General features: G+C 57.3%; 1 protein-coding gene across 1 annotated transcript; it reads left to right on the top strand.

Moving 5' to 3' along the window:
- The first annotated feature begins 2242 nt into the window (after window positions 1-2242).
- Window positions 2243-11433, top strand: OTOP3 (otopetrin 3). Its single transcript, XM_046676089.1, has 7 exons — window positions 2243-2303; window positions 4740-5156; window positions 5245-5381; window positions 5988-6046; window positions 6326-6444; window positions 8081-8895; window positions 10076-11433. The coding sequence occupies exons 1-7, from the start codon at window positions 2261-2263 to the stop codon at window positions 10244-10246; spliced, it is 1761 nt and encodes a 586-aa protein (XP_046532045.1). The 5' UTR covers window positions 2243-2260; the 3' UTR covers window positions 10247-11433.
- Window positions 11434-11552: the final 119 nt, after the last annotated feature.

The following is an 11552-nucleotide window of genomic DNA, read 5'->3' on the forward strand; positions in this document are numbered from 1 at the left end:
TCTTGCCCTGTCAGAATGGGGTGTCTTCTGCCCCAAGTTCACGTTTGACTTAGGGAGAGAGAACGCGCTGGGCCACATGGGGTAGCAGGTTGCTGAGACGACGCTGCATCCCAGCCTGGTGCTGGGTGGGGTACAGGAAAAAGCCACACCAGACCTGGGGGCCGTGTCCATTCTCTGCTTGGCCGCCAGAGGAAAGTGTGGCTTGAATCCCGCAAGGCCTTTTCTGCGAGCCTAAGGACATTGCACCCCACCCCTCCCCACCCAAGAGGCGGGCCCGCCCGCTGGTCCCCTGACCCTGAGGCCCCAGACTGCTCCGCCCCCAGCCCCGCCCGCCTATCCAGCCACCTCGCTATTGGCTGCAACGACCGGGCCAGAGCCCCCGAGGGGTAATTAACGAAAGATTAATGAGATCCCCAAAGTCAACAGAAAAATCAATGGGCCGCGGAGCCGGAGCGGCGGCTGCGCAATCCCGCGGGGGGGCGTCGGGGCCATCGGTCCGGGCTCGGGGGCCACACCTGGACGGACGATCGGCGCTGCGCCCTCAGTCGGTGGTGAGCCGATGGCAATGCCTGCCCAGGCCTCAGGTAAGGCTGCCCCGCGGTGCCATTAGGGCTGGCAGCGCCCTCCGACCGCCGGCGGAACATTTCGAGTGAGCCCACCCTGGACGCCCACATCTACTCCGCACCCAAAGCGGGGCAAGGACCGGCGGCTGCAGGGATCGAGGCGGGAGGGCGGGATGACTGTTGGGAAGCCAAACTCTGGTGACCCGAGCGCCGGTCCCTCTCTGCCCCCAACTCCGACCCGGCTCTGCGCCCCACCTGCTTTCCGCGGATGGGGGCACACAAAGGTCGGCAGGGTGCGCCCCGCCCCAGCCGGGTCCAGGCGCGCACAGCAGACAGGAGGCGCCGAGGCCAGCAAGAAACGAAAAGCCCGGACGGCTGGGAAAAGGGGTGTGGGTTGGGGCTGCCTGGACGCAGGTCTGAGGCATACTCCCCAGGCCCCGCAGTCCCTCGAGTGGCTCGGAAGGGAATTCCGAATCTCCCCGGCCTGCGCTCAGCAGCCTCCTCCGGAGCTGGCCCTGCGCTCCTGGCCAGGCGCCTCGCCCCGACGGCTCCCGACTTTCGTCACCTGCCTCTGACAGCGACCTACAAACCAGTTTGGTGTCCGGGCCCTCCCTGGGGCTGGCGTCACGCCGAGGGGCGTGCCAGAGGGCGGGGGATTCCTCCTTGTCAGTTCCGGGCGTCCTCGCCCTCTTCTCGCGACCCTTATGTGCCCACCCGCGCACCCTCCCTCGGGGCGGACCAATCCGCCACTTTGAGCCTCCCTCTAGCGGCCGTTGGAGGGTTGGACCCCGGGGTGCGGGGTGGAGAAGATAGTAAGGGCGAGGACCCCCGAGGCAGAGTACCTGGAACCTTGTCCTCCAGTGGCCCCTTTAGGCTTGCAGTCCTAGCAAAAACCGCCCCTGAAATTCCCCAATAATCCTGACCCTTCCAGCCTCTCCAGGACCGGGAAAGAACTAGAAGGAAATGCATAGATAGCTAATACTGAGACCTTTCTTTGTGCCAGAGGCTGATCTACATGCATTTACATAAATTAAATCATTTAATTTTGACAAAACCCCCATGAGGTAGGTATTATGCTTATTCTCTCAAAAAAAAATTTTTATTGAACATCTATTATGAATCAGGTACTACTCCATAGTTGTATATCCGTTTTGCAGATGAGGAAACTGAGGCACAGAGAGTGTAAGCAGCTCGTCCAAGATCACAAAGGTAGTGAGTGCCAGCATCTGGGATCGTAATCATCAGGCTATCCTGCCTTGGGAAGACCGGGAGGGAGATGCTGAGGAAGGCGAGATGGAGCAGTCAGGGTTGGGAGAAAAGGAGCAGGGAGGTGTCCTGTGAGCCTCAGGCTTGCTCAACCTGGGCGGGGGAGCCTGGGAGGAAAGATTAAGATCAGTATGGAAAGTTTCCTCCGTTGGCCTGGGATGACAATGTTTGATGGGAAGGGTCTCTGTCCACGACTCTGGTGCTGAAAGTTCCCCGGAAAATGCCAGAGTCCATCGGCAAACACTGGTTGAGATCCATACTTGTGCCAGGTTTAGGGGGTCTGAGTTAAGCAGGACCTGGTCTCTGCCCTAGAGGAGCTCTTGGCCTTGAGGGGAGCCAGCCACACCCACAGCACCTCACCAGACAGTGCACACCCACTCTCAATAGATGCTCGGGCAGAGAGAGAAGGCTTCCCAGGAGAGTCGCTTAAGATGGGTGGCGAGGATGGGCAAGAGCCATGGTGGAAGGTAGCAGGTGAGGCAGAAGGAACAGCAGGCTCCAGGAGCGATGGCAAGAGGCGTGAGATCACGTGAGAAATGTGGAGCAGTCTGGCTGGGCCTGGACGGACAGACGTAGGGGCAGGTGCCTGCAGTGTGACAAGGGGGCTGGACAGGGAGGGGGCAGAACTGCAGCAAGGATGACAGGGAGGACTGGGAGAGGGGGAGAAGATCATTTGTAGAATCTTTAAAAGAGGACCAAGTTTTATTATTCCATTTGCCCCAGAAGAGAACAGTAGAAGCTATAAATATTGTGCAGGTTGCACACGGGAGAATGGGAGGCTGGAGAGGCTGCATTTTAGAGCCAAATGAGATGAAGATCCTCTGGTCATTACACAGAGGGAGAGTCTGACGCTCAGAGTTCAAAGGGAGAGACAGAGAAACGCACAACTAGTTAAAATAGAGCACGATGCTGCCGCAGCAACAAGCCTGGAGCTCACTGGGGGTACCAAGAAGGGCACCTAATCCGGCCTTGGCATGGTGGTTCACGGGAGGCCGCTCAGAGGAGGTGGGACTCTGCTGAGTCCTGAAGGGCAAGCTGCAGTCAGCCAATGGGCAAGGGGTGGGCATTTTGGGCAAAGGGTGGGTGTGGGCAGACAGGGAGGTGAGCAAAAACAGGGGAATTCTGGGAACTGCTCAGGATGGCACGGCCCATGGGCAAGGGAGTGGGGTCTGAAGATGGTGCTGGAGATATGAGTCGAGGCGGGACCAGGAAGCCACAGCAGCTACCCTGCCTTGTGCACTTCATGCTCCAAGCGCATCGTGAACATAAACTGCCTCGTTTCACTTCGAAAGGCCATGCTGGGTAGTTTGGACTTTATACCGAGGGCAGTTGCTTGGCTTTGCAGGGCTCACAGTAAGGGAGAGGCACAGTGGGCAGGGAGACCAGGCCAGGAGAGAGAGAAGGGGCCCTGGGCCAGCATAGTGGTTGAGGTCAAGAAAAATCTAAGAGCAGTTTAGGGGCTGGAATGGACAGGCTTGGGGCCTGAGAGTGAGAGCAGCAATGACGACAGCCGCTTCCCTGCTGGGAGGTGTGGGGATGGAGACGCCACTCGCTGAGACAGTGAACCTAGGAAGCAGGCCTCCTGCAGCCTGGAGGATGGGGACAGCGAGCACTTGGAACCCTGAGCCGAGAGCACTAAGGATGTGAGGGCAGTGGCAGGACCAAGTGACAGCGCTCAGAGTGGCAGAGGGTGGCAAGGGAGCCTCCGGGGTCGCTCAGGAGAAGCTGCCCCACCAGGACAGCACCCAGCACCAGCGGGGCCGTCCCTGCTCTCTAATGCAGCTCAGTCCCACAAGGAAGGAGTACCCAAAGGGTCCACAGGGGGAGTGTGCTGGACTCCAGGCCAGGTCCCTGAGCTGCAGCGACGGGGTGATCCAAGATCTGGGTCCAACAGAGGGGTGACAAAGGGGTGGCCTGAGTGAAAGCATGGGGAAGGCGAGGGAGTAGCAGGAAACATTGGGGGAAAGAGAAGCGTCAGTGATGGTGCTCCCCTGTGGTGGTGGCATTCATGGGGCACCCAGGAGTCGGGGGGAGAATGCAGGTGGAAGCCAGTTCTGTCAAAGTTAAGGGCATGGCATTCACGCTGATCCCAACCTGTCCCACACTCACGGCAGACATGGCAAATGCATCCCAGAATTTTTCCCCTAAACTTTTAATGTGCATTAAAATTAGTTTTAATTACATAAGTAATGTTAATTACGTAAGTGGTGTTTTAAAAAAGATAGAACATTAAACCACCCCCAATCCTAGTACCCTCCTCCCTTCCCCAGAAGAAACTCCTATTACGAATCTGGTGAGTATCTTCTAGACCTTTTAGAAGTAATTTTATAAACACACATCTGTACCCATAATAGAGTATTATCTCAGATCACAGCATTCTTTCCCACCAAGCCCACATTCAACCTCAGGATCCTCCTCAACACAACTCTCTAGGCAATCCTTACCCAACTAATCAGAGTCAGAACAAGAAAGGACACTACTTGCTCCCCCTGACTTCGGGAGTGAGATTTCCCCCAGAAGTCAGCATGGCACAAGCTGCCTTTTGGTGGCAAAAAGTCACAGCCCTGGAAACTGCCCAGTGGCCAGACACTATGCAGATGCCCCTGGCTCCCTTGACAGACGTTATTATTCCACCTTAGGACCAGGCACTGAGGCAGGAAGTCAGGGAAGGGGTCTTCAAGCCAGTCGAAATAATCCCTATGTTTATGTGGAGCACAAGGGGTTTCCATATCCCCTGGTCTGTTTGAACCTCCTGGGGTCCTGTAATGTAGATGGGGCAGCTGCTATTATTTCCAAAGTCCCAATCAGAGAGGTTGCATAGTTTTCCCTAGGTCACACAGCAGTCAGAGGCAAGAGTGGAATTGAACCCAGGACAGCCTGGCATCCAAAGGACCCCTTCTCCCTCCCTAGCCCCTACTGAGGCTCCACTGGTGGCCTCTCTAGAAGCACAGCAGACTGGAGCAGCCCTGACCAAGGAGAACCAAGTGGACATGGGGGCCGAGGAGACAGGGGCCCCTGCCTCACCCCGCCAGAGGTCCTGGCTGGTGCGGCATTTCTCACTGCTGCTACGGCGGGACCGGCAGGCCCAGAAGGCAGGGCAGCTCTTCTCGGGGCTCCTGGCCCTCAACGTGGTGTTCCTGGGTGGAGCCTTCATCTGCAGCATGATCTTCAACAATGTGGCCATCACACTGGGCGACGTGTGGATCCTGCTGGCTGTGCTGAAGGCCCTCTCCATCCTCTGGCTCCTCTACTACGCCGCCGGCACCACGCGCCGCCCACACGCTGTGCTCCACCGGGACCCTCACGCAGGACCCATCTGGGTGCGGGGTGAGTGTCAGGGCGCTGGGGGGATGGAAAGCGTGGGGAGGGAGAGTCTGCTCCAGGGGAGGTGGCAATGGCCGCCTGGCCCGGCCAGGCTCCCTGGTGCTCTTCGGCAGCTGCACCATCTGCCTCAACGCCTTCCGCATGGGCTACGATGTGAGCCACATCTACTGCAAGTCGCAGCTGGAGCTCGTCTTCCCTGCCATCGAGATCGTCTTCATCGGCGTCCAGGTGACAGGCCCTCCCATCCATGCCACTGGGCACACACTCTAACTACCCATGCGATGGTCACACATGCTGATCTATGCCTAGAGACAGCCACATAGGCAAATACCCACATGGCCCAGTCCCCCACAAACGCCCGCCTCCAGGGACCCTCATCCACACACACCCACATATACCTGCATTGGCACAGACACCGTGTCACAGAAATGCAGACGATAAATACATCTGCCCGTACATACTTGTGTCTACCTAGATCTGCAGCCCCAGATACGCAGAGCTACTCTTAATAATGGATATCCAGCTCCCTCCTGAGCTCCTGTTCTGCACCAGGAACTGTGCTAGGTGTTTCATCTGCATTGTCTTCTTTACTTCCCCATTAAGCAGGCATTGCCCTGAGAGGGAAGCGTTTTAGCCCCATTTTAGAGCCAAAGAGACTGAGGCTCAGAGATGTTTTGCCACTGGTCCAAGACCACACAGCAAGGAAACGTTGGAGCCAGGATTCCGACCTAGGCTTCCTTAATGTCTCTTCCATTGTAAATATATACACGCAACTGAGGCATACCCTGAGGTCCCACCCCGCAGCCTTTGGGCTCAAGGCCTCATCTCTTTCAGACCTGGGTGCTCTGGAAACATTGTAAGGATTGCGTTCAGGTCCAGACCAACTTCACTAGGTAAGATGGGGGCCCCTTCTCTCCCTCTAACAACGCCTGGGGCTCCCTGTCCTCTGCTAGGGCCTGCCCGCACAGCTTCCCTGGACAGGGTGGCCCTGGGGCTGTGGGTTAGTCTGGAAATGGATCCCAGGTGGCCCCTGGGCTGCCTCTTCTGAAGTCATAATGCCAGCTGGGATCTGGTTTTGGGAGAGAGCGGTCACCACAAAAGCAGTCACGGTGAAGTTCGGGTACCCGGGGAGTCGGCCGAGCTGTGTGGGCAGAGTGTGGCACCTTCTCCAGGTGTGGCCTGATGCTGACCCTGGCCACAAACCTGCTGCTCTGGCTCCTGGCCATCACCAACGACTCGATGCACTCGGAGATCGAGGCTGAGTTCAGCGCCCTCATGGCGAACTTCTCAGGTACAGACAAGACCAGGACCCTCCCACCCTGAACATGTGCACACACAAACACACACTCGCGCCACGCTCCCTCAAACAGGCAAGGCTCTAGAGTTGGGTGCAAACTCTAGAGGCCAGATCACGACTAAACAGAAAACATGTTTGCCAGTGGTACTGTCCTGCCCCCATTCTGTGCCTGCCCACTCTGGTGCTGGCACCCTGCAGCCTGCGCAGGCATCCATCTAGCTGTCAGCAAGCCAGCCACGAATCCCGGCTGAGCTAGTCACTGACAACCAGGTCTGCACCCCTCCCCTGGTATTTGCATGTTACTTTCAGGAAACTAAAGAACCTTCAGGACTCAAAGGAGTGTCTTCCTAACACGAATGTAGGTTCCTGGACATATCAGGAGGGACAGAAGATTTCTGGGCAGAAAGAACTCCCTGCATTGCTCCACGTGCCCAATCCCCAGCCGTACAGTCTGCCCCTTAGAGGCGGTATCCGCAACCCACATGGGAAAGTCGCTGTCTGTGGGACTGAGCCACACCTGTATGTATTCAGCCCCCCAGGTGGCATCACCATCCTGACCTGTGTACAGCCCAGCCTTCCCAGCACACTCATGAGTTTACACACCCATGGCATAAATCATGGCACTCCCGTGTACTGCGGGCATTCTCTATGCTCCAGGAACATTTTTCAGAAGAGTTGCAAAGAGAATTTTTGGCAAGTGACATCACGGCTTTTTTTATTATTAGAAAATTCAAACATACAAATGAGTGGAAGAACAAGATCTATCCATCACCTGTACATAATTATTAACATTTTGCAATATTTATTTCCATTTTTTTGCGGAGTTATTTACATTACTGAGATCATGGCATTCATTTCAAAACATTTCGGTTTGCTTCCCTTTAAAATAAGTATATTTCCCTACACTACCACAATGTAATTTTAATTTCTAACAAAATTCCTTAACATCGTCCCCATGCTCTGTATCAATCTGTCTTTAGCTTTCTCCAATCACCCCATGAAATGTCTTGTACGATGGTTTGTTCGAACACGCAATGCATTTGGTTGTTCAGTCTCTTAAGCCTCTTTTTTCCTGATGACACTGAGATTTGTCAAGCTGCTTCCTAGTGGTGGCATTTGACTTGTTGCCCTCTCCCCTGCTTTTCCTAGAAACCGGAAGTAGGGACCAAAGCCTTGATCAGGTTCAGGTCAAGCATTTTTGGTGCTGGCACTCCACAGGCAATGCTGTGTGCTTGGCAGTCCATCTCATCGCAGGGCGAGACGTCTGCTTACCCCACAGTGTCCGCTGCTCAGGGTCAAGGGGTAGCAGCCAGATCCTCCTGTTGTAAAGTTACAGGTCTCCCCCTGTGCCCAACAAGCAACCTGTAGAGGTGGCATTTGGCACCAGAGACACCATGTGTTGAAGGCTTTGGGTAAGCTTGGCACCTGAAGTCTTGAATCCCTTTGTGAAGGAACAGTCATCCTGTGATTTCTGGTTTCTATCACTGGGCCTCGTTCCCATATCCTGTAAAATGGGTAGCTGGGTCCCTGCCACCTCTGGCATTCTCCAGGAGGTGAATGGGACTGATTTGTGCAGCTGGTTTCCTCAGAGCGAGGCCCACCTGTGCCCTCTCGCCCTGCCCCCTCCCAGGCACTGAGACCAACACCTGCCTGTGCCTCAACGCCACGGGGTGCAAGGTCTTCCAGAGGGGCTACCTGATGCTCTACCCCTTCAGTACCGAGTACTGCCTCATCTGCTGCGCCGTGCTCTTCGTCATGTGGAAGAACGTGGGCCGCCGCCTGGCACCCCACGCAGGCGCCCACCCGGGCACCCCGCCCTTCCACCTGCATGGAGCCATCTTCGGGCCGCTGCTGGGCCTGCTGGTGCTGGTGGCAGGCGTGTGCGTCTTCGTGGTCTTCCAGATCCAAGCCAGTGACCCCGCCATCCCGCGCCAGTACTTCACCCTCTACTATGCCTTCTATGCCGCCGTGCTGCCCGCCATGAGCCTGGCGTGCCTGGCAGGCACAGCCATCCATGGGCTGGAGGAACGAGAGCTGGACACGCTCAAGAACCCCACCCGCAGCCTGGACGTGGTGCTGCTGATGGGTGCAGCCCTGGGCCAGATAGGCATTGCCTACTTCTCCATCGTGGCCATCGTGGCCACTCACCCCCATGAGCTGCTCAACCGCCTCATCCTGGCCCACTCGCTGCTGCTCATCCTGCAGCACATCGCCCAGAACCTCTTCATCATCGAGGGCCTCCACCGGCGCCCGCTCTGGGAGGCGGCTCCGGAGGGCCTGGCGGGGAAGCAGGAGGCTGCGCCGCCCCGCAGGGACTCCCTGCTGGAGCTGGGCCTGGACCTGCGGTGTGCCTCGCGGGCCTACATCCAATCCTACAGCCACCTCAACCAGAAGCGGCGGGCACTCAAGGAGATCTCACTCTTCCTCATCCTCTGCAATATCACAGTGAGTGGTCAGGGCAGGAGGCGTGGGGGTGGAGATGGTCAGGCAGCCCCAGAAATCCTCACTCAGGAAAGCATGGAAGAAGGCACATTCATTGCACATGGACTGTCCGAAAGGCAACTGGCTTGTCCGTTTGATTGCCAACGACACGTGCCTGTTTCCGACTAGCTCGCTGCTACTTGAGAGCAGAGAGTGCCCCCCTAGCTCCCTGCAAAGTGTCTGCCATGAATGAATGTGCCAAGCATCTAGCTGAGTGCTCTTTACAAACATGTAAGGTTTCTAACCTCAAGAAGCTTCCTGTCTAGTTGGGGAGACATGGGGGGAAGTTACCAAATAATTAACCGTCCACTGAATTCAAAGGAAGAGATCAGAAAGCACCTGGTTTTCTAAAGACTCTGTAGCAGAAGGTGTTGACAAGTGCTCAGTGTCTGGCGGCTGCTAAGCCCCAAGACCACCTCCCTATGTGATATTTCTCCCCTCCCTGGATCATCACAGCATCCCCATGCAACAGGCACTATTACTGTCCCTGTTTGACAGGTGAAGAAACCGAGGCTTAGGTTGTTTGACCTTCCCACAGTCCCACAGCCTGTAAGTGGCAGTGCCAGGACCACTCAGGGTTGTCTGAGCCCATGTTGGTAAAGACTGCACTGAAACACACCTCAGATGGTGAAACCTCTGGTCCAGGCAGAGCATCAGTAATAAATTGGCCCTAAAGCGCAGTAGGAGCTCAGAGAAGGAAGTGTGGGCCTGAGCGGCCAAGGAAGGCTTCATGAAGGTTTGATCTGGGCCTCGAGAAATGGGCAGAATTTGGACAGAAGCTGGGGCCACGGTGGAGGGGGCAGAGAGTTGTGACTAGCAGGAGAATGAAGCCAGAGCAGAAGGCGCTTGAGGTCAGGGCTCAGGGAAGCCCAGCTTGATGGGGCGGCTGTACCATGTGTGGTGGCAGCCTGGGTCTCATGATCCATCTGGGGTTCAGGCCGGTCCCAGGCAAGCCAAGGAGGTGGCTGAGGCCTTCTGTGGTATGGGGGGACATGGGCGGAGAGGGGCTGGAGCAAGGGTGAGGGGATGCTAGGGTGGGGGCTGTGCTGGAGGAGCTGCAGGTTCTGGGGCCTGCCTCCCCTGAGCTGAGCACCTTGGGGTAGGGGAGAACCCCTCCCACTCAATGCCCTCCTCCCCTCCCCAGCTGTGGATGATGCCCGCATTTGGCATACACCCGGAGTTTGAGAACGGACTGGAAAAGGATTTCTATGGCTATCGGACGTGGTTCACCATCGTCAACTGTGGCCTGCCTCTGGGGGTCTTCTACCGCATGCACTCTGTGGGGGGGCTGGTGGAGGTCTACCTGGGGGCCTGAGGTTGCCCAAGGAAGCCACCCCCGGCAGAACCTCAGAGCGCCAAGGCCCGACGGAAGGTAGACCAGAGTCTCTGAGCATTCCTGGGCTCCCCAAAGCCTCTCCCTCCCCAGAACCTCACCGAGAGAAGAAGGCACTGTCTGCAGCCCAAGACCAAGGCAGGGTCTGGACCCTGAGCTTTGATGCCCACGCCCAGGACTGGGCACGTGCCTGCCCCCTGCTCACCACCACGATCAGCACTACCAAGGATGCACCTCAGGAAACCCCCACGGCTACTCTCTGCGAGGGTCAGCCCTAAACCACTGAGTCTGGGGAGTTTGGAGAGGAGGGCCCCTACCCAGGCTTCAGGGGTCTGCCTTCTGCTGTGGGAAGGGTGCACGGTCCAAGCTCAGCCCAGGACATCCTGGGAGCTCGAAGCTTGGCAGGCAGCCCTGCCCCTCTCCCCGCACACTCCGTCTCCTAATGAGCTCATTAATTAGCTGCCAGGCAGGGGTCAACAGCTCTCTCCGCGCTGCCATAAACCGTGTTTGTTTGATCAATTACATTCTGGCTTCGTGGCATTTGTTCCCAGGGACAGAGCCGCCACTCCAGGTATGATGGGAAGGGATAGTCCTCCTGGGCAGGGCTGTGGGGCTGGGACAGTCCCCTTTAGAAGGGTCTAAAGCAGTCCTTCCCTTGTCTGTTCCACGGGAGGAGGTGGGAAGAGAGGTGCCGGGGTTCTCACATCCCCTGCCCCTCGCCAGCACCCCTTCCCTCCAGGACAGAGCACCAAGTAACTTTCTGCAGCCGGCTCACCACGGGGGCTGGCTGCCCCATCTCCAGGCCTGCCGGTTCCTCAGAGCCATCAGTGGAGAGGGCAGGCACTGACAGCCCATTTATCTCCCGGAGCCTAGTGTAAACAGTGGGCTGTGCCCAGGGCGAGGCCCAGGGCGAGGCCCAGGGAGGGCAGCCCTGGCACCTGCAGGCCAGGCTTTCATGAAGCCGGGCACCGGCAAGCACAGGGCCGCGGGCCCAGGGGACCCCTCAACCCTGTGCTGTCTCAGCAGCTGCCTGAGGCCCTGCAGGAGGCCGGGAGGCAGGCCCCGCACCTCTCCTGCATGGGCTCTTCCTCTGGGTGGTCACAGCCCAGGGGGCCAAACCCCAGGTGAGAGGGTCCAATTCTCCACTTCCCCACCCAAGAAGATGACAAATGCTGCTTCTCAGTCATGCGCTGAGGGCTCTCTGGGGATCGACTCTGGGAGGCAGAATCCCCAGCTCCCTCAAGACAACAGCCATGGCCTGACCCTCCCCTCCCAGCACGGAGAGCCA

Source organism: Equus quagga, chromosome 11 (assembly GCF_021613505.1).
Source record: "Equus quagga isolate Etosha38 chromosome 11, UCLA_HA_Equagga_1.0, whole genome shotgun sequence".
NCBI classification, from domain to species: domain Eukaryota; kingdom Metazoa; phylum Chordata; class Mammalia; order Perissodactyla; family Equidae; genus Equus; species Equus quagga.

Excerpts from the sequence above, each read along its gene's own strand:
- OTOP3 (XM_046676089.1), top strand. The coding sequence starts at position 2,261 with ATGGGTGGCGAGGATGGGCAAGAGCCATGGTGGAAGGTAGCAG. Across the intron at positions 5,382-5,987 it reads TCGTCTTCATCGGCGTCCAG|ACCTGGGTGCTCTGGAAACA; the intron begins GTGACAGGCCCT and ends CATCTCTTTCAG. Across the intron at positions 6,047-6,325 it reads GTCCAGACCAACTTCACTAG|GTGTGGCCTGATGCTGACCC; the intron begins GTAAGATGGGGG and ends CACCTTCTCCAG.